Source organism: Dermacentor andersoni, chromosome 9, assembly GCF_023375885.2.
Source record: "Dermacentor andersoni chromosome 9, qqDerAnde1_hic_scaffold, whole genome shotgun sequence".
Lineage (NCBI taxonomy): Eukaryota > Metazoa > Arthropoda > Arachnida > Ixodida > Ixodidae > Dermacentor > Dermacentor andersoni.
Genome location: NC_092822.1, coordinates 75089859 through 75110000, shown reverse-complemented (window position 1 = coordinate 75110000; position 20142 = coordinate 75089859). Strand labels below are relative to the sequence as shown.

The window sequence follows — 20142 nt, the reverse complement described above, 5'->3', positions numbered from 1 at the left end:
GTTTTTGTTTTAAATGCAACAAACTTCGTCAAATTTGGTGCAGTGGTTGCCGCGAAAAACGAACCTGAGCTAAAGCTTCCTCTTAATCATTGAACGTAGACTGCAAGATATTTTTCTGCATTATTTTCTTCTGTAGTGTCCATCGTGTCTGGACCCTGTGAGCGCTGTATAGGATAAATCGACTAGTAACTAAGCAAGCAAGCAAGCAAACGACAGGTCCGGTGTTTTGTGGCTACATCATCGCCCCGATACTTGGTAACTGAGGAGAACGCTGTGCAACATGGACGGGGACGAAAAAAAACACACCGTGCATGTAAGGGACAAACACTGACTTACAACTGGTGTTTATCAAAGCCAACCCCGCCTTTATAAGTGCTATAAGCGCACAGAGTCACATCACACTTGAACGCACATTCTGCCTGGCCGGAGCCCCAGAAAATCATATCTGCCCTGCCAGGCTGTACCAGTCCGCACAATATTTAACAGCCATGCACACGCAAACACTGCGCGGACTGCGCAGACACGTAAGCCTCACGCTTCTACGTTCAAATAATAGTGTGCACAACTTTTTTTTGTACCCACTCGGGGCCTTTCTCATAATATGTTTGTTATGTGCGTAATTATTTCGTGCGAGGTTAAAAATAAAAGTACATATACGACGTATTCCTTTTGTACGTACTCGCTTTTCTTGTTACGTTATGTATTGCCCTTTCTGCAATAGTGTCCGTTGGGGTCGGGAGTGCGTATTAAAATTTGAGTAATAAAACTTGCAACGATCTACTCAAGTTTGGGGGTCTCGCAAATCAAACGCAGCCACAGTCTTGGCATACTTTTATTGGATGCTGACCATCCGTTGAAACGTTGCTTCTCCGTCTTTCCTTGTCCTTTCATCTATGTATGTATGTATGTATGTATGTATGTATGTATGTATGTATTGTTAGATACGGGACCATTTCCTGAGCCTACTTCGAGTTCCCCACACCACATCGAATCGCACCACAGCTAATTGGGGAGCGCAGAAACACGGATGCCACATTCCTGAGGCACGACACGTGCAAACAAGTTGGCGGACCCCACTTCGTGTGCAGCCGGTGGAGCTATTCACTGCTTGGCTCTTCCCGAAAGCGAAGAGAGAGCCTGGCACTGTTCCAGGTAACGTGGGTCCAGAAGCAAGACGGCTGTAATGCGCCTGACAACCTGGCGGCGTCGCCCCCTACCCTCTATGGTGACGGCGCATTGCAAGTCAGCAAGGCAAGACGGCAGGGGGAGCAAGGAGCGACTCTCTTCGCCGGGTGTGACTCCATCGCACGGGCGCCTACCATTGGCCGAAAATGACGACACCCGAGCGGGCTCTCCCATTGGCCGAACGTGACACCGAAGGGCTTAAAAGACGCAGACCGGGTGCAGCAGAAGAGCATTACTAGAGCATTCCTGGATTCATCTCTCTCGAACTTCTTGCGACGGGCCGCAGCGTCCGAGTTGCTGCCGGCCCGTAATGACTTTACTACTGTTAATTGACGCTCACTGTAAATAATGTAAATAAACCTCCCAAGTTTTTCGTCCCGACGTCCTCCTCAACTCCTACAGTATGTATGTATGTATGTATGTATGTATGTATGTATGTATGTATGTATGTATGTATGTATGTATGTATGTATGTATGTATGTATGTTCGTGCGTGTTTGAGTATGTGTATGCGCTTATGTGTGTGTACGTGCGTCTATGCGTATATTCTATACGAATATGGGCGGAAGAGTAAAAAAGCTGCTTAAACAACACCGTATGTTACCTAAATGTTACGTGTAGCTTCTCCGGCTTACCACTGCGGCAAAGGCGAAAAATCCCAAAACCCGAGAGGCATGCTTCAACTAGCGTTGCGCGTTGGGCCTGTTGGTGCATCACGCTTTGTCGTTGAGACGGAATAAGGGCGGAAGGACGTACGCGTCTGTCCCGTCCACCTCGTTTCCTTCCGCCCTTATTCCGCTCAATAACACATGTTTCAACTAGCCAGCATTCAATCCACGTTTTTACACGCTAGTTTAGGTTCAGCAGCTTCCTGTCGACACCCCTCCTTTTACGCACCCGCAGTTCGTACGCAGTCCCAGCTTCGCCGCAGTGGGTGAAGCAGTTGACGAGAAAAAACAGCTGATCGGCGGAGACGCCAATCAAGGAGCTCTGCTCGTCGCTCGCATGCGCGCCTGCCCTCTCTGCGGCGATGGCGTGCGCCTCTGGCAAGCTCGGAATGTAGCTGGCGAAGTACGCGGCGAGGCTGTTGCCAATCACCTCGCGCAGCTCGCCTCGAGTGAATCGATCGGCGAAGCGGGGGCCCCTGACCAGCTTCTCGTAGTACTCCAGTGGCGCGTCGTAGTCCTCCCTGTTGTTTGGGGCAGGAACTCTCTGCGAGTACGGAAATCACGTCAATCTACACCTCCTCGCTTTGACAAGAGGCGTTCAACAACAACAAAAAAATGTGCAGAAACCATCGGCGACGCTTATCAATGAAAGCGAAGAGCCGGAAGGGACGTATGCCTTGCCGAGCGCTCCAAAAAGCTTATGCGTGACAGCCCCCCACCCCCTCCTTTCCTCCGTCTACTTCCCGCCCACCCCTTCTCGCAATTTGGTTGCGCGAGAGCGCGCGCCCTTTCCGTCGGCATTTTTTTTTTTTTTTTTTGTGTACCGCAAATTTGACCACCGACCATCAACCAGTACCCGTCATCGAGCACGAAAAAAGGCGAAGAAAGCTATTTGCTTTCTTATGTATAGTACACCCGCTGGTGTACAGCTGCTTCGCGCAAAAAGAGTCATGGACATTTTGCTCGTTTCTGCTACTTCTCTATCAGTGATGACACTGGTCGCTTAGGCATGACAGGGTGTTTACGATAAGAATGTAGAGGGCACGCAGAGCTTGAGAAAATTCATGCTACGATAGATGACGGCTAATTACTACGCCCCAAATGTTGGTGACCTTTATAGCGTAAAGAGGTTCCGGCGAACATTTCAAATTTAGAATGCTATTACCATGAATTCATAAATTAAAACAAGCGCAATGGCTTCACTGGAAGAAACTATGTGTACAGACACCACTGTGTCTTATCCGCTTACACCTCATGGCTTTTAATTTGGGTTGTGCAGGTATTCCCCGTTTCGAAAACGACTCCAGTACTGTTGATTCTGATCGAAGTATTTGATTCGACAATTACTTATCGTGCAAGTAACGGTATATATATTCGACCAAGGTACAATCAGCGAGTTCACTACGAGACTGTCTTGCAAGGGCGTGCGTAGCTATACACGTGCACAGGTAAGAATTCCCACCCAAGCAGGTTTGAAAATAATTCTTTTCTTCCGCGCCCGAGGACCCAACTCCGGTAAATAAGTCCAACGGGGTTTATTTCCTACTCCTAGTTGTTCTCTTCATCTTTAACTAAAATGTTATTTTCTTATCCGCCCTGGTGCCTCAGTGGCCACGTTGATCTGCTGATAAGCTCAAGGTCGCGGGTTCGCCATTGGACTTAGGATTGGATTTAGATTTTAGGGTGTTAAATATACTATCGATAAAGAAATGTACAAGATTAACCTTTTTGGACCGAAACCAAGAATTTCCACGTGTAATTCACGCATATTCGCCTTAAAACGAGCACGCGCGTCCTACACGAGCCGCTCAGACTTGTGCGAAGTGCTTTACTTTCGCTTTAGTGAGAGGTCGCTTGCACGCTATCATAGATGAACATTGGGGGGGGGGGGGGGGGGGGGGGGGGAGCGCGGCGAACTGTTCGGAATATTTTGTGTGAGCAATTGGAATCGGCCGGCCAGGTTTATCACTCAGCGCTGTGGTGCATAATTTAGGCACAGAGGCACCGCGCGCGCTAAATTATTTTGTCCAAAGTTCCCGTTGCGTGTTCAGTCTGCAAGCATGCTTAAACAAATGCGGAAGCTAGAGGCGCATTTCTCGGTGAAAAATCGCGTGATCGCGTAGCACCGGCCATGAGAAAGCGGAAGATTGATGCCCTATAATACTTACACGCCAGCGCCTATGGAGACACCTTCTGTCCATATATGAAGCTTCCGACAAAGCTTCCTGATCCGAAGAAAAGTACTAAACGACCCTGTGATATTTGTCCACGGGCCTTATAGGCGTGGCCTACAGCGTATATGCCTTATACAACGTATAGGCTTTATAGGCCTGTACGTTAAGCCTATAAATGAGAGGTCGTTTACAAGATATATAATGTAGGAACATTGGGAGGTAGAGCGCGAAGAAGTTTTCGCTTTAAAACTATAGCTGTGCGCCGGCAAAATAAACATTTTTTGTTAAAAGTCAGCGCTGTGTCTGTGTGTACTTTGTGCGCCTCCTTTGTCTCCGTCGGTTCTCGAGCGGTAGCCTTCCACTATGCTCAACCAACAAGCCCAACTAGTTACTTTGCTGAACTGTCCGGAGTTGCGCCTATACATAGTACGACACGTTAGACGCCTCCCCTGCAGTCAAGCACCATGCAGGATGTCAAACATTACAAAAAAAAAAAAAAAGAAGCAAACCCGTGGATAGCAAATGGAAAGCTATCACGTTTCATTCAAGGATTTAAAGATCCACGTTCCTAAGTACATGTCTAGGTAATGAAAGCGACACTTGAAGAACAATGTGGAGAAATCATAGACACTGATTTTCAATGTCAGCGAATTGGCCGAGCGCTTCTGCAAAGCTCTTCGCTCTATTAAAATGATGCGCTTGACGGTGCATATTTGTTGTAGTGAGGGACATTCAGGTAGCGTTTTAAAGTAATATAATTATTTGGCTTTGGCATTGCGTAATTGTGGAGAGAGCAGCACATATGTGCTGGTTAACGGCGCTATACTATACCGCACACGCGCTATAGGTGTATAGCAAGTGCGTCTCAAAGAGCATATGTTGATTGGCGTTCTGCAACGCCAACGCCCAGCCACTCGGTTGCGCGAGGGCACGTGACCTTTGCATCGGCGCCTTTGTGTGCTATAATGGTTAAAGTCCGACCACCGATCACGAAAGCGAGCGAGAGAAGCAAAGGAGTCGGTCGTTTTAAGGGCGTGGCGCTTCCTTGTGGTTCCGCGACCGAAGGCTGAGTATATATACTCACCCTAAACGAGCCGTCGTATCGCAACAGAAAACGTGCGATGGTGAGCAACTGCTTGCATATCTCCGTGCCGACGAAAGCCGCAAGCACAGGAAGCAGGTGCGGAGAATCCGCCGGCGCTGCGGCCAGACGAAAGCTCTCCACGACTACTTCTCGTGCCACGAGATTTCGGTAGAGAATGACGCCGGCGATCCCCGGAGCGTGCAGCATGATGTTGCGTGGCCGGCGCATGGACTGCTTGGAGACGTTGACGCTCAGACGACACGCTTGCAAGTACATGTCGAAAAGCCCGCTGTAACTGCGGGGACGCACATGGGCGTAGGCCTGATCCAAAACTCCCCACGTGAGAGTCATGTTGTAGGCGTTGTTCGAAACCCGTCGCGTCGCGGTGTTGAACGTTCTGCCGAACGCGTGGCCAGTCACGCGCTGCAGCTTACTCACAGACTTTGCGGTAAGCTGCTGCATCGTCCAGCCAATGGTTCGGTCGCCCTGGGTGTCGTCGTGCAACTTCCACATGACGAGCGGCATGATGGACTCGAGCGCTTCCAGACACTTCGCGAGCCGGTGACTCTTCAAGGCACCGGCCCAGCCCATATTGCCCAGCAATGCAGCCGTTAGGTAGTGCGAAGCGAACGGCGACAACCGCCACACCGCGTACGCTCCCAGGTAAAGTCTAAAGCTCTCGGCGTTCTCGGTGAACTGCGTCTGGTTCAGCTCGTGGAACAGTTCGGGCTGCATGTTCACGATGTCGTCGTCTGGCCACAGCTGCGAGTCGTCTGGAAGGTAACCGTTGACGGCCCGCCGGAGCTCGAAATCGTCCATTCGCTGCAGGTACGGAACCGCCGATTGGTACCAATAGCGGCGTACCTTTTCGGCGATGTCCAGGTGCATCGTGGTCACGGCGTGGATCATCGTGGAGTACGACTGTCCAATGCCGCCCACGATCTCCGCGCAGCGTCGTAGGTAATCGTCGTGTCTTTCTCGCACCATGAGACGTCCGAAGTCGGCGATCCACTCGAAGCAGCGCATCTCCAGGGTCATGTAGATGGTGTGTTCGTGCGGGCGAGATGGATGACGACCCACGTAGAAAGCCCAGAACAGGGACGTGCCGAAGTGGAGCGAAGCCTTGACCAGAGTGTTGAGCAGGTCGTACCTCGTGGCCGAAGACTTCCTCGGCCACGGAAGACCCAACTCGAGAAGCACCTTAGAAAGGCTCCATGTGTTCCGCCTTCCTGTCTGCAGTCAGATATAAGGAAAGCGGCAGTGGGATAAGTGCATAATGGAGATCGCATGTTCTCATTTCTGAAAGAAAACGCACCAAGTTAAGCAAAAAGAGGAGATTGTTACTGACTGGATAAGTCAAGTATGGTTTCCTAGTGGCCAACTGCAAAGCATAAGTGGTCTGCAATTTCTAGCACGAAAAGGCTGTCTAATGATTTGTACACTGCTGATTTCGAATAGAACATCGAGTTTCCATAAAGTCCACATACCATAACTCCTCTGCACATGCTTCGCAGCACTTAGTAGTTGTGCCCCGATTGTGTGCCATGTTTCATTATGGCTGCGTTTCGCTTGCCGTTCGCTTTTAGTACATACTTGTGCTTTTCCATACAATTATTCCTTTCTTTATTGCATATTCCTAGGTATTTGATTGTTCTACCCCAGGAATCATTATCGTCTTTATTGTTATCATCTGATCACAGGCACCATTAAATATCTACGGCCTGATTTCTTTCCATTGAAACAACAGCGTCGCCTACATATAGGCGACCGTATACCACTGAAAGAATTTTAACTTCAGTAATCAGCCTTTGGGCCAGACGTCTATATTCACGCATCGCATACACACTGGTGGTGCCAGCCCTGTTCAGTGACGCCCCAACTTATGTAGCATCTACGTCTTAGCGAAACGTCCGCCAGCAGGAATTCACGAATATGCTTGCCAAATGATCGTCGAGCCTTCCTCCAGTGCCTAGGTCTCCCCTGTCGTGTTAGTTAAAGAGAAGGATGGATCGTGGTGCTTTTACGTTGACTATCGCCCGATAAACAACATTACGAAGAACAACGCATATACTCTACCAGAAATTGCTAACGCCCTTCACAGCCTATTTGGTGCTACCTACTTCTTTTCTATCGACCTTCCCTCAATCTATAGGCAGATAACCGTGGATGCCATGGATCGGGAGAAGACAAAGTTTATCATTCCTGAAGGGCTCTACCAGTTCAAGAACATGTAGTTTGGACTGAGCAGTGCCCCAGCCCCCTTCGAACGAATTATGGATTCTCTACTCCACAGGCTAAAATGGTCCTCATGCTTGGGTTATTTAGACGACGTCAACGTGTTTTTACTTAGGTTTGAAACGCACGTTAAATGCATTTCTGCCCGTTCGTGATGTGTTTCACCAGGATGGACTGCAGTTGAATTGTTATGAGTGTGTTGGTTGCCGCCAAATCACCCTGCTTGGGCATCTTGGACGGTACAGAAGTAAAGCCCGACCTGGACATGCGACCCATGACCGACTATTCTATTCTAACGTTTGCCAAAGACGTTCCGAGCTTTGTGGGGTATGTCCCAGTTTTGCCGGCTCGCAAATAAATTTGCAGTCACAGCGAAAACCCCGACTAATCTCCTCAAACGGAACATCCCTTTCTCCTGCGGTTCTCAACAAGTTGCCGCTTTCTCGCAGCTCACCACCCTCCTCCCTACACCGCCCGTCTTGGCACACTTTTATACACCGGCCCCAACCAAAGTCCGCACTCACGCCGGTGGTTATGGCATAGGTGTTGTCCCGGCCCATCGTCAACGTGGACAGGACCACGCTATAGCTTATGCCAGCCGGCTGATGTCCACTTCGCTAAGAAATCGCTCGATTACTGAGCGCGAGCCCCTCACAGTTGTGTCGGTAGTTGCAAAATTTCGCCCGCACTTATTTGGCCGACTGTTTACAGTAGTCACTGTCCACCTAGCCCTTTGCTGGCTTGCTTCTCCAAAAGATGCCACAGGCTGAAGAGGAGGAGGAGAATGGTGGAACCTACGGGCGGATCTAGCCTTGCAATGTCACGCCTGCAATTGCTCCGCACTTTGGATGCCTTTTCTGTGCAGTATTTCCGAGACGAGATGGTGTACTGCGTTTCAGATGGCGAGGTTAAAGGTAGCTGATAAAGTACTCGCTTGACCACCAGTACTGTATGCATCTTCGTCAGTGACATCGGGTGGCTTCCACAACGTGCACCAGCGATTCTTCGAATCAAGTTGAGACGAGAAACATATATGTGATGAAACGATGTTATCCACGGCTCGCCGCCGTTGCATCCTGTAGTCTAGTGGCACAAAAAAAGAAAATGCACTTGCCTTGTCTGCTTGATTGGTAAGCCTCCGATGCCAACTGATAAGGTCCTTGCCCCCCTACGCATTCCAGGGAAAATAGAGCGTGATATTTCCATTTATATTTCTAATGCGACTGTCGCCAGGTAAGCCTGCGTTGCCAGACGTTTATTCTGGTAACAAAATGTAAGCGTAATTGGCGTATGTGAACACGCGGACTGAATTGTACATAAAACCCCTCAATAAAAATCAGAAGTAGCGCCGTCCTTTGTAGGCTGCCGCCGTCCTCCTCCCCTGCGCTTTCTCTCGACGCTCGGCCCTCACATTGGCCGAACGCCGTCACGTGCTCTCGCGTACTTTTCTTCTTGCCTGTTTTTCGCTTCCGCCGCCATCGTGGCGCCAAACATAGTGAGCGGCATACGCAGGCGCCACGTTTTGCCCCTGCTTTGTGCTTTTGTAGCGTAGTTTCGTGTTAGCGATGCCGTGTTGCTGTGCCTTCGGGTACAGCACAAGTGAAAGGAAAGGCAAGCGACTATTTCGTATTCCATCTGCCAAGCGAGATGTGGCACGGATGAAAGTCTGGCCTCAAAGAGTCAGCCGGGCTGATTTCAACCCAGCGAAATGGTTCCGGCTCTGTGAGATAAGCGAGCGATTCTTCGCTCATTACTAATCTCATATGCTCGTATAATCTCATAATCTCGTATGCGGATTTGTCAGTTTTTCGCTCTCCTAAGTGCCGCATGTTCGCGCAGCGTTTATTCGCAACTTTCGTGCCCGACTTCAATCAAGTCGTCTTCAACGCACGTGCTTTTTGTCGACTCGTCCTACATTCCATGGCGTTGTCTTTGTTTGGCCTCAATGTATGCGAACAGCTCCTTTTCAGTGCATCGCCGTACGTTACGAAGCGGTGACGGTACGTAAGCAAACAGATGCGCTTTTGGAGTTCCGATCATTACAAATCGTTATCGCTCTTTAGCGCCTTATCCATTCACGTCGAAACGTTATGCACCGTGACCAAACGTACTCGGGCGACGGAGGAGGCGATCTGCGATGCCGACACTGAGTGGCGATTGCTGATATAGCTTCGCGCTTTGTGTTCTCGCCGCTTAGCGTTGGAGACTGACGCGTGGTGAACGCGGTGAGCGTCTTCGGAGAGTGTCTGCTAGTTCAGCACCGCGTAGGAGGAGCCATGGTTGACGGAAGAGAGAGTGAACGCCGGCACAGGAGGAGGAGAGAGAAGATGGCGCTACAAAATTTTATTTCATTGAGGGGTTTTACTTGTACGCAGTCTTCGGCGCCTCAGGCAGGCCAGCCATGACAATGTTGAACAGTGAGGGGGACAGGACACTTCCTTGTGACACACGTCTTAAATTTTTTTAAATTATGGGGTTTTACGTGCCAAAACCACTTTCTGATTATGAGGCATGCCGTAGTGGAGGACTCCGGAAATTTCTACCACCCGTGGTTCTTTAACGTGCACCTAAATCTAAGTACACGGGTGTTTTCGCATTTCGCCCCCATCGAAATGCGGCCGCCGTGGCCGGGATTCGATCCCGCGACCTCGTGCTCAGCAGCCTAACACCATAGCCACTGAGCAGCCACGGCGGGTGACACACGTCTTGAAACAGACCTCGTGTCAGTTAGCGTCATTTGTAATTTCACTTGCATTTACCTGTCGCTGAAGAACGCGTGTACAAAACGCCAAAGATGGCCTGTCAGCCCAATGTTGAGTAGTCTAGAGATGATTGACACCTGAAGCGCACAGTCATATTTCTTGAATACGTCAAGAAAGACGGCCAGTGTAGAAAGTCCGAAGGAATGTTGATGTTCTATGTGGCTTATTAAGACTATAGGCGCCGTCTTGTGCGCTAAGCCGCTGTCGAAAACATGTTTTAGACAACTCAAAGACTGCGATGCTCCAGGAACCACGCTAGTCTCACGCACGCAATCTTCTCCAATAATTTGACACGCGAAACATTAGGAGAACAGGTCGATATGAAGTTGGATGTAACTGATCTTTGCCAAGCTTTAGTACTGGTACTACCCGGGACAGTTTCCACTCTGCTCCACTGGTAAGTTCGCAAGTAGTGCCTTTGTAATGCCATCAGGTCCTGCCGCTCACCGTCGATGAAGGCTGTCGGTAGCAGTGAGGAACTTCCTCATGGTGAAGGCCCCGGGGTGTTCATCTCGGAAGGGGTCGAAGGTGGAAGAGAATACGGAAGTCTGTTTGGCCCAGCGAGTGTGTATAGACCCGCGATTTAATCGTTGGCTAAACAAGGTAGACACTTGTTCTTTCTTTAAAAAGAAAGGGCGGCAAAAAGTTTGAGTTGATTTGGCGTTTTTGCGAGGCTGCTGACCACGCTCCATATCCTTGGCGTTGGTGTACAGATAATCGCGCACTAAAAAGTAGGCCATTGTGTCCTCCGGAGCCTATTCCGGCTCGCCAACTGTGCCCTGCGCCTATACAAGAATACTCGATTGTCTACAATTGCTCGCGCGATTGCGCCAACTGTCAATCTCAATACCCTGTGGCCGCGCTGACTCTTCAGGCAGTGAAACTATCGAGTGAGTCTTTCCGCGTTCGACTCCTACACATCGGCGACGAGCGGCCTCGTGATGCCACTATCAGTAAATTGATGGAGCGCCTAAAGTCGTCAGCCAGCGTCGCCTCCGTTCGCATGTTCACCTTGGACGGCCTTGAACTTTATATCCCTGACGGACCTGACGTTCTCATATTTGTGCCATCAGAACTCTCGATCCACAGTTTTCCGAGCTATTCACGACGCCCGAACCGCTGGTGACCATGGTGTCGCCCGCACGTATGATAGCTCGCAGCGCTTAGGAGCGCCTGTCAACAGAGAAAGGAGTCGTCTTTGATCCCTGATGGTTTTCTTCGGGCCATTGACGTCCCACCTGAGTCCTCCCCTATCGGTTTGGACGTTCTAAGTCTTTTTGCAGCGTCTGCTCCCCGAAACAAGTGGCTTGCCGTCGTTACCCATTATGCGACGCGCTAGGCAATGACATGTGAACTTTGGTCCAGCTGGGCTACAGAGGTCGTAGACTTTCCCCTGCAGGACATAATTGCAATCCACGGTGTCCCGCGTCAATTACTGGCCCATGAGGGCAGTGCTTTCGTGGGTCAGTTGGCGGATCAACGACATCCTGCGCTCCTGCTCTACCCAGCACAAACTCAACACATCGTACCGCCCCAGACCAACGGGCTCACAGACAGGCAATCTCTGTCTCTTGCGTCTCTTAGGTGATGTAATTGTCAAAAATACATAATTCTCAACTCGAACTGAGCCCCCCATCTGCCCTAACCACCGCGACGATATATTAGCGGCATGTTTTTAGCACCAACGAAAATGAAACATAGTGCTGACTGTGACTTGTTAACCGCGCTTATTTTATTTCTGCTGGCACACTTCAATCAGTTTACGGGAACAATCACGAAAAGACACGAACACACGATAATAAACTGAACCATAACCACAAGCTTCGGCAGAACATACAAATCGTAATATATTCCAGTGACTTGAAATAACCCCATAGCAGACGTCTTGAACGTCGAGTGTATAAATAAAGTGCCGCTATGGGCGGCGGCGTGCTGTCAAAATTGCCATTATTCCCATTCCTACCATTAGTCTAAGGTAACACTACTACCATTACACTAAAGCCATAAAGCACTGCATAACGCCATCAGCAGTTGTAGTGGTGGTTTTCAACAACTTCGCTGAACATCCACGTTCGTTGGTCCGGGATGGCGAGTTTTTTTTATTTGCTGTGAAATGCAAGCAGTTAATGAGCTCAGTTAAGTAAGCTAGGCCACTGTAAGTGACAGTATGTTTAGGATCACCAGGTTGCTTCAGACCAGATTATTTTTATCGCCCTTGCACGGTTACGCACACGACAGCGGAAAAAGTTCTCAATATTTGAGGAGCTAAAATCTTTACATAGTTTTATCTCAGCTAATAGTGACCACTGCCTTGCATCTGGCTAACAACGGCACAATGAAGAGCGAAAAAACAATTGCAATCGTCGCCTTTCAGTTCACTGTTATAGCGTCCTCCGTCTAGAGACTGCTGTGTCACAGATGAGTTTCGTATAATATCCTACTTAAGCTTTCGTTTTGCAGCAGCGAATGAAACTAGAAAAGCCCACAATTTGATTGAGAGGCAAAATTAATTTTCTTTGTAGATACTGATGTAGCCCGGTCAGTTGGTGAGCCATGACATTGATGAAGCTGCGTGTTTAAAACAGACACTTTCACGCACAGAAGAAAAAGGACATACACAGACACGTCTGCAGGTGCTTGGACGGGAACCTAAATCGCCGCTACAGGACGCCTTGATTAAAAATTATTTTACCAAAGTGGCATCAGAACAACATATTAAAGGAACGCCTCTGGTCGTGTAACCAATACGCGAGAGTGTTGTAACTATCGCACTTATCCTAATGCGGTTATCGTATTATTTTATTTGTTATACCTCAAGGGTCCCATAAGGGACATTACATGAGGGGTGGGTACAAGGGATATAACATAATTACAGGTAAAAATTGGTGTATACTAAAAGGTTATGAAGCGATAGGCCACTTACGACTCTACTTTCCTACTGCTAAGTAATGTTCACACCACCCATTCATGCTTCGCGGCATCACACAGATTGCGGAGTTATCGACATATCGTAACAATTGTCACTAAAACACTGTATTCACGTCTCGCTGCTACCACTTAATTTGTTTAAAACAAGGTAAGCATGCTTGTTGTGACGTTCTCGAAACACGAAGCGATAATAAAATTGGCGTGATTGTGGCAAGTGGAGGGATGCGACGATAACACATCGCGCGCTCGACACGGGCATTCACTGATTTACTACGTCACTAGCAGGGGCGTAGCCAGGGGGGGGGCTTATGGGGCTTCAGCCCCCCCCGAAATTTTTTCGTGCCGTCCATGCATCGCCGACAAAAGCAACCCCCGGCGCCGGAAATCATTCTGGATTTTGTCTAGAGCGTCTTTTTCACGCTCGAAAAGCCATTTCACCGCGAAAATTGCGAACTCTGGCTGAATTTCGCGGCAACACCCATGCACCGGGAGTCGCATAACGCAAGCAGCCCCATCCGAGCACAAAGTTTCAAGGATGTTTTCATGACGAACGGGCTCGCCGCGGCATCTCGCGGAGGCCGCGGAATCTACACTCTATCATGGAATTTATGGAGCGCGTGGATATCAATTCCGAAACTTTATGTGTATAAAGTTCTCATAAACTTTTGATGTGAAAGGTGCATTGACATTTCCAAACGTGTGCTTTAGATTTTCAATTGCGGAAATTTGTAAGTTTAATGCTCCCATAAATATTTGACGCCAAAGGTGCATTTACTTTTTCAAAGTCGCACATCGGGCCATACAACGAGACAAGCCAAATCAACACGCTATCAGACAAGTTGACAGAGCCCGCAGCGAGGCAGCGAGGCCGGATGAGCCGAAGCGTTGTGGTGGTTCATTCGTGCCGTCATGTCACATAAAAAAAATATCAAAATTTTTTTTCACCTGCGCCAAAGCATCCAGTGATGACACTAAAGCCAGCCAAGGCAACTACGTTCTTATTTATTTTTTCTACTTTGACTTTTAATCCCGAGGACACATTCAGCCTCTTGAATGTTTTTGTTCTCGCTCCCCTACCCGCGCGCTGCCAGAGCCAGCCAGAGCACATGCGTTTTTCGCGCGTTTACCCGACCATCGCGCGGCGCACTTCGGTGCGCGTTCGGTTTTCTCTGGCCGAGTGCATTTTCGCCCGGCAGAGCTTTGGACGCTATCTAGCTAGCCGACTAGAAAAAGAAACAATGGTCGCTAGCCACCATCACTGTGGGGACTCGACGGATTGCATGCAGCGCGTTCGCTTGAGCGCAACCTCTCCAGAAAGTCTTGTCTCGCCGGTATAGGATACCGAGCAGTATGCGCATGGTTCTTGGAGCACCAAGCGTCTCGTGTTTTCTTCGATATTCCTTTAATAGCCATATTAGTTGCCCGAAGTAGGCATTCGATTGTGACCAACATACCTTGCGTTTTTTTTTTTTTTGTTCATTACGGTGTCCGCGCTCCACAAAAGGAAAAAAGAAGCGTTGTGGTAGTGCAGCGAATCGTCGCATGGTGAAAGTGGTATTTTGTTGCTTCTTTTGTGGAAAGTAGTGGGCCATGGGGCGCTTCAGCTGCCGGATAGTTATATTATTGCGACAGCAATTTTGTGGACACTCTATGCGCATTCCTGCCGTCGCCGTCGCCCTCATATTCCGCATAAAGTCCAAGTGCGATAACATCGTGACCCCGCGCCGCATGCTGTATGCGTGAGTGAAAGCGTGTGGGGGGTGGGGGAGCCGACGATAGTGGTTTCGTCTTGTGTGCGCAAGGGAGAAAAGTGAGGAGCAAGCACGCCGCTTTCCGTCGCGCGCGATACATCGGGGGGAGTGGATGGAATGGGGGCAGGATCTAGGATTCTGTGAATCTGTGATTGCGCAACATGTTTATTTGCCTTGTTTGACGCATTATATACCGTGACTTTTTCTTAGATACGTAGATTTATTGGAGACTTATACATATGTTTAAATGTCTTGTTGCGAGATTTTGTGTATACGTGCAGTGAACTTCGTTTCCAGTGGCACTTTTTTGCCCTTTATCAAGCTGTATCTTCGCATTTGTATATTCCATTGTATATTCGCAATTCTAATGTACGAAGGCGAGTCAAATTAAAGTGAGCCTACCCACCCCGCGCAATTATGGTTCTATTCATTATCTGCAAGGCCTGCGCGTAGCACACAGGCATCTCTCATTTACAACAGTGACACGCAGGTGTGAGGATAAATGTTCTTTAATGCTCTCATACACTAGGTTGAACATGGTTGCGTGCCGTAATGGACTCTCCAGAAGTTGAGCAGCGTGGTGCCGTCAGGTTTTTGACAGCTGAAGGTGTTTCCCCCCCAAAAAAATTAGTCGCCGTATGGCTGCCGTGTACATGGAACATTGCATTTCTTTGGCAACTGTGAAGCGTTGGAACAAACGGTTCAAAGAAGGACGTGAAAGTTGCAATAGCGATCCCAGACCGGACCAAAGCCATCGTGCACCCCTAACAATATTGCAAAGGTTGATGAGCTGATGAGACAAGAATGGATGATAAGCATCGATGAACTAACTGGCTGAGTGTGTGAACATCAGTCACGGTTTGGTTCACGCCATAATTCATGAACATCTCGGTTATCGGCTCTTGTGTGCGCAATGGCGGCGCAAGATTTTGAACCACCGCCAGAATAAGGAGAATATCGGCGCTGACCTTTACTCATCTGATCCGGTATCACAATAAAGGTGACGATTTCTTGTCTGCAATTGTGATTGGAGACGAACCATCATGTCACTTCTACGAGCCTGAAACACGACGGCAAAGCTTACAATGGAAACATTCGAATTCACCTCCCCCAAAGAAAGCAAAGGCAGTCATTTCCGCCAGAAAAGTGCTGTTGACTTTTATTTTTCGATCGTCAGGGGCCATTACTGATAGAATTTGCTAAATCTTTAGAGACTGTCAATTGATTCCGATATTGTGAAACGCCAGATCGGCTGCGTGTCGCAATCAAGAACAAACTACGAGGAAAATTGACGAATGGGGTCATCTTGTTCCACGACAATGCCCGTTCCCACGTCGCTGATGTGGTTAATACAAAACTGGCAAAGTTCAAGCGGGAAACGCTGCAACATCCGCCACACAGCTCAGACCTGTCGCCTTTACATTTTTAATATCAGCGGCATGCACTGCTTTGCTGGCTTCAAACTGCTGTAGTTCTAAAGTTCGTGTTATATATTCTTTACTTATTAAATAGACAAAATACATGGAAGCATTGACATCAGTTATTTTGAGCACAATGTTTGGCACATACGAGCTTATTCTTTTATGAAAAAATACATAGTTTACTTGTATTGAAAGTGCTTAGCGTTCAACATTTCGTTTGCAGCATCTTTGGCAATGGCAATGCAGTTATTATTCGTGTATTTGATCCCTGGGCAAATTGTTTTAGAGGAAGCTTTAGCTCGGGCCCAACTCCGACGCGGCCTATACGGATACGTGTAAAACGCAGAAACGATTTTCTGAGATAACTCCTGAATCGCTTCTAATGAAATTTGTTGCATTTGGGAGAGTAAGTTAAATTCTAGTGTCTGTTGGAAGCGGAATTTCGATTTAGGGCCTGAACTCTGTTTAAAATATTTTTAAAAATTCCAAATTCGAAAAAAAATAGGAGCTAGAAGTTTACAAATTAATAGCTCTGCATCAAGAACAGATATCGCGGTTCTGTAAACGGCATCCATTACACCATTCAAAGAGGACAAATTCTATATGTCAATTTATATCTTACGTGAATTGGTTATGTTATGTACAAGGATTCTGCAAAAACCGTATTTCCATAACACTTAATTTTTTGAGTCTCATGTGTAACATATCAATTTTGTCCACTGTAGATGTACTATTATGTGCAATTCACAGCATTGTGATATCAATTTTCATTGCTGATTTACAGAGCTGTAAACTTAATCGCTTCGTTTTCTGAAAATTTTCGAATTTTGCCACTTTTCAATAAAATATTGACGACGTAAATAGAAAATTCGAAACAAACAGTAACTAGAATTTAGGTTTTTCTTTTAAATGCAACAAACCTCGTCAAATTTGGTGCCGTGGTTGCCGAGAAAAACGAATTCTCCTTCTACATGTATTTGGACAGGAGCATCCGACCTAATGTTTCCTCTTAAGGAGGAGGCCCACCTGCAACGTGAGCCCCCCCCCGAACGAAATTTCTGGCTACGCCACTGGTCACTAGGACGACAGCGCAGCGCGAAATGCTTTCCTACACCGTCAAAAAATGCAGACAAGCATTCAGGACATGTGCTAAAGTCAGGGAACAAGCGGGCCTTAAATATATTCGCGCCGTACATGCGCATTTAGACACGTAGTACCTAGAACACGACGCGCGGCGCAATCCACACTATCTGCGGTTCAGCCAGTGACCGCCAGGCAGCGACACTGCTCAATGTTGCGGCCAATAGGCTACGTGCAGGCAGGCTGACGTTAGCACCAAGACAAATGTATTAAAGTTGAAGATGTTTGACTTGCCACAGAAGTCGATGTGTGAGACACTGGCGCGATCAAGAAAACATGACCGCGGAGCTCATTTGCACATGGTTGAACCACGGTCACACATAGTAATTTTAAGCAACTAGGCCTTAAAGGGCCCCTCCCCAGGTCTGCCCATCTTGAGCTGACAAGCGCAGAGCATACATTGCGCCATAACGGTCGCGTCTGCAAAGTATTACATCGCTACGCGCGCAGCTGAAAGATCTGAAATTTCAAACCGAACACCGTTTTTCGTTCTCCTTGCGGCCGCCGTGCTCCAAGCCGGAGGATGACGTACTCGTGTGCCTGCGCCTACGTACTTGTGCCCGCAGTGTGACGTCGCTGGGGATGACACGTGACTTCGAGTACTCAAGACATCTGCTATGTGTGCGATCTGTTGCTTGAATGAACGAATTGAAGTGTGGAGAAATAATAAAACACACAAACGGAATGTCTGCGTGTTTCTTGTTTGAGCAGGAGAGATGTACTTCCGCTTCGTCTGCTTGTTCCCACGGTCGTGCGGTCACGTGCGCAGGTACCGAAGCTGTGCCATTTCCTACCGTGTTCCAGCGCGTGATCATGCTCTGCGATCCGCTTGTTCTGCCTCAGTATTCGTGTAGCTTGAATTATACCACTAGTCATGTTTCCTTGTGCACAGCGCGCAAAATCGTGCGCTGCGCGAACAAGACAAGAGCTCGCGCACGACGCCGTCAGCGGAAGTGCGTAGCGCCAAGAAAGAAAAGCGAGGAAAAAAAAAATCAACACGGGACCTGTGAAGTGTGCGTCATGCGATCCTCGAGGTGCGGTATCGGAGAACCAAGGGAAGGAATTTCGCTTGCCGAGGCTAGACGGGGCGAGTGGAGAGAGCGTCTTGCTTGGCAGTAAAGCCCGCCTGCTTAAATCATGGGTTCGCGGCACTGAAATTTGTATATCTCTGCTATTAATGAGCCGATTTGAAAACTTTTTGCGGCAGAACGCTCCCTAGCGGACACGCACGCAACAACTTACAGCGCGTATAACCAAAACTTGCTATGGGGCCTGGTGAGGGGCCCTTTAACGACCGCATTCTTGAACGTTTTCTTTTTTCAGGGCGTAATTACACGCAGGCGAATAGAATAGATTAGCTTAGTGTCATCTGCGCGTTGGCTTACCCTGCTCAGGCACGTCAGCAAAAACGCGGAAGCCTTGTCCTGTGCCTTGGCTGAACGCGAGGGGAACCGGCGACGCAGGACACTCTTGATGACGCGCTCATCGAAAACGCTGCTGTACGTGGCCAAAGGCGTCCTGTAGCGGCGATTAAGGTTCCCGTCCCAGCCGCTGCAGACGTGTCTGTGGCGCCCATAAGGAAAGACAAAAAAAAGTTATGCAGATCCCAGCCACTTCAATACTTTATGTGCTTCAATGACGTAAATTCTCGATTGCGGAGCACGCATTGAGCAAGAATCTTAACATTGTTTTGTTTTTGAGCTCGAACAGCGCTTTAATATATAGCCGGTGACAGAGAGTGTCATGCCAGATTTAGGATTTCTTCTCAGTATACATGAAAATGCTATGCTAAACTTGGACTTGACAGTTTCAACATTTGTCTTAACATAAAAAATAAAAAAAAAATATCTTTTGGAAGCCTCTCTTGTCTTTTAGCTGGTAAGTGAAGGTTGCAATTCATCGCGCAAGTAATGCATGCCCGGGCCCTTCAGGCATACCCAATAGAATCACACTTGCACTTGCACGCACGTACGCACACACAAACATGCAGGCGCGAACGGACGCAGAGAATGTCTCTTTCAGACCAGAAGACAGCTCAGCTTTTGAATTGAAGTTGGGTCTTGTTACCGACGGGTACGTTACAAACGTGAATTCACAAATTTTGTTTTTAAGTAAACCACTGTAAGATGATGAAGGCAACACCTCCATGTACGTAGATAAGGCGATGATCCGCTCACGTTTGTTGGGGGGTTCACAATTCCCTTTTCTCCCGTAAGCAATGACAACAAGGTGGTGCGGTGCGATGGCGTGTCGACGGATACATCCCGCGTTTTCACGTCACATCGCCCTACTGGAAACAAGACCTCGACGCTTGCGAATAAATAGCCTACAGATCGAATTAGTTCCGATTCTTTTCTTGGGAACAGGGACGGGCCAAGCGTACGACCGTATACCATTTCCAGGGAGCAGTTTGCATCCTATAACGCGCAGGGGGGCTTGACGAGGATTCGCGCTTACCGGTAGAAGTCGTCGCACGGGTGAACGCCGTGATCGCGCGAGCGCTGAAGATCCCTCAAGAGCGAGGTGCGGCTCCGCTGTCGTTGCCGCTCGAGGTGCAGCATCAGCGGGGCGAGCAAGACGGCCGACGTGACGAAGGCCGTGAGCAGGACGAAGCAAGAGTACCGCCGCCAACAACCGGGCTCGGAAGTGTCCTGGGGTGTCGCGAAGCCGCCATCCAGGAACAACTGGATCGGCCGCTTCGGGATGGCAGAGTTTCGACGTCGCCACGGCGGTATTCTCTCGCCTCGCATGTCGCGATCCTTCTCTCCACTGACAGCCTCGTAAGTGGGCTCTG

The 20142-nt window shown here is 48.6% G+C and overlaps 1 protein-coding gene across 1 annotated transcript in view; it reads right to left on the bottom strand.

Annotated features, from left to right (window-relative positions):
- The window catches only part of LOC129383914 (uncharacterized), a 22188-nt gene extending 2090 nt beyond the window's left edge, over positions 1–20098 (bottom strand). Inside the window, exons 1-4 of the mRNA XM_055068934.1 lie at positions 19806–20098; positions 18734–18911; positions 5112–6344; positions 2083–2397 (exon numbers count right to left, since the gene is read on the bottom strand). Coding sequence (XP_054924909.1) covers positions 2083–2397; positions 5112–6344; positions 18734–18911; positions 19806–20098 — 2019 coding nt within the window. The remainder of the gene's footprint in view (positions 1–2082; positions 2398–5111; positions 6345–18733; positions 18912–19805) is intronic.
- Positions 20099–20142: the final 44 nt, after the last annotated feature.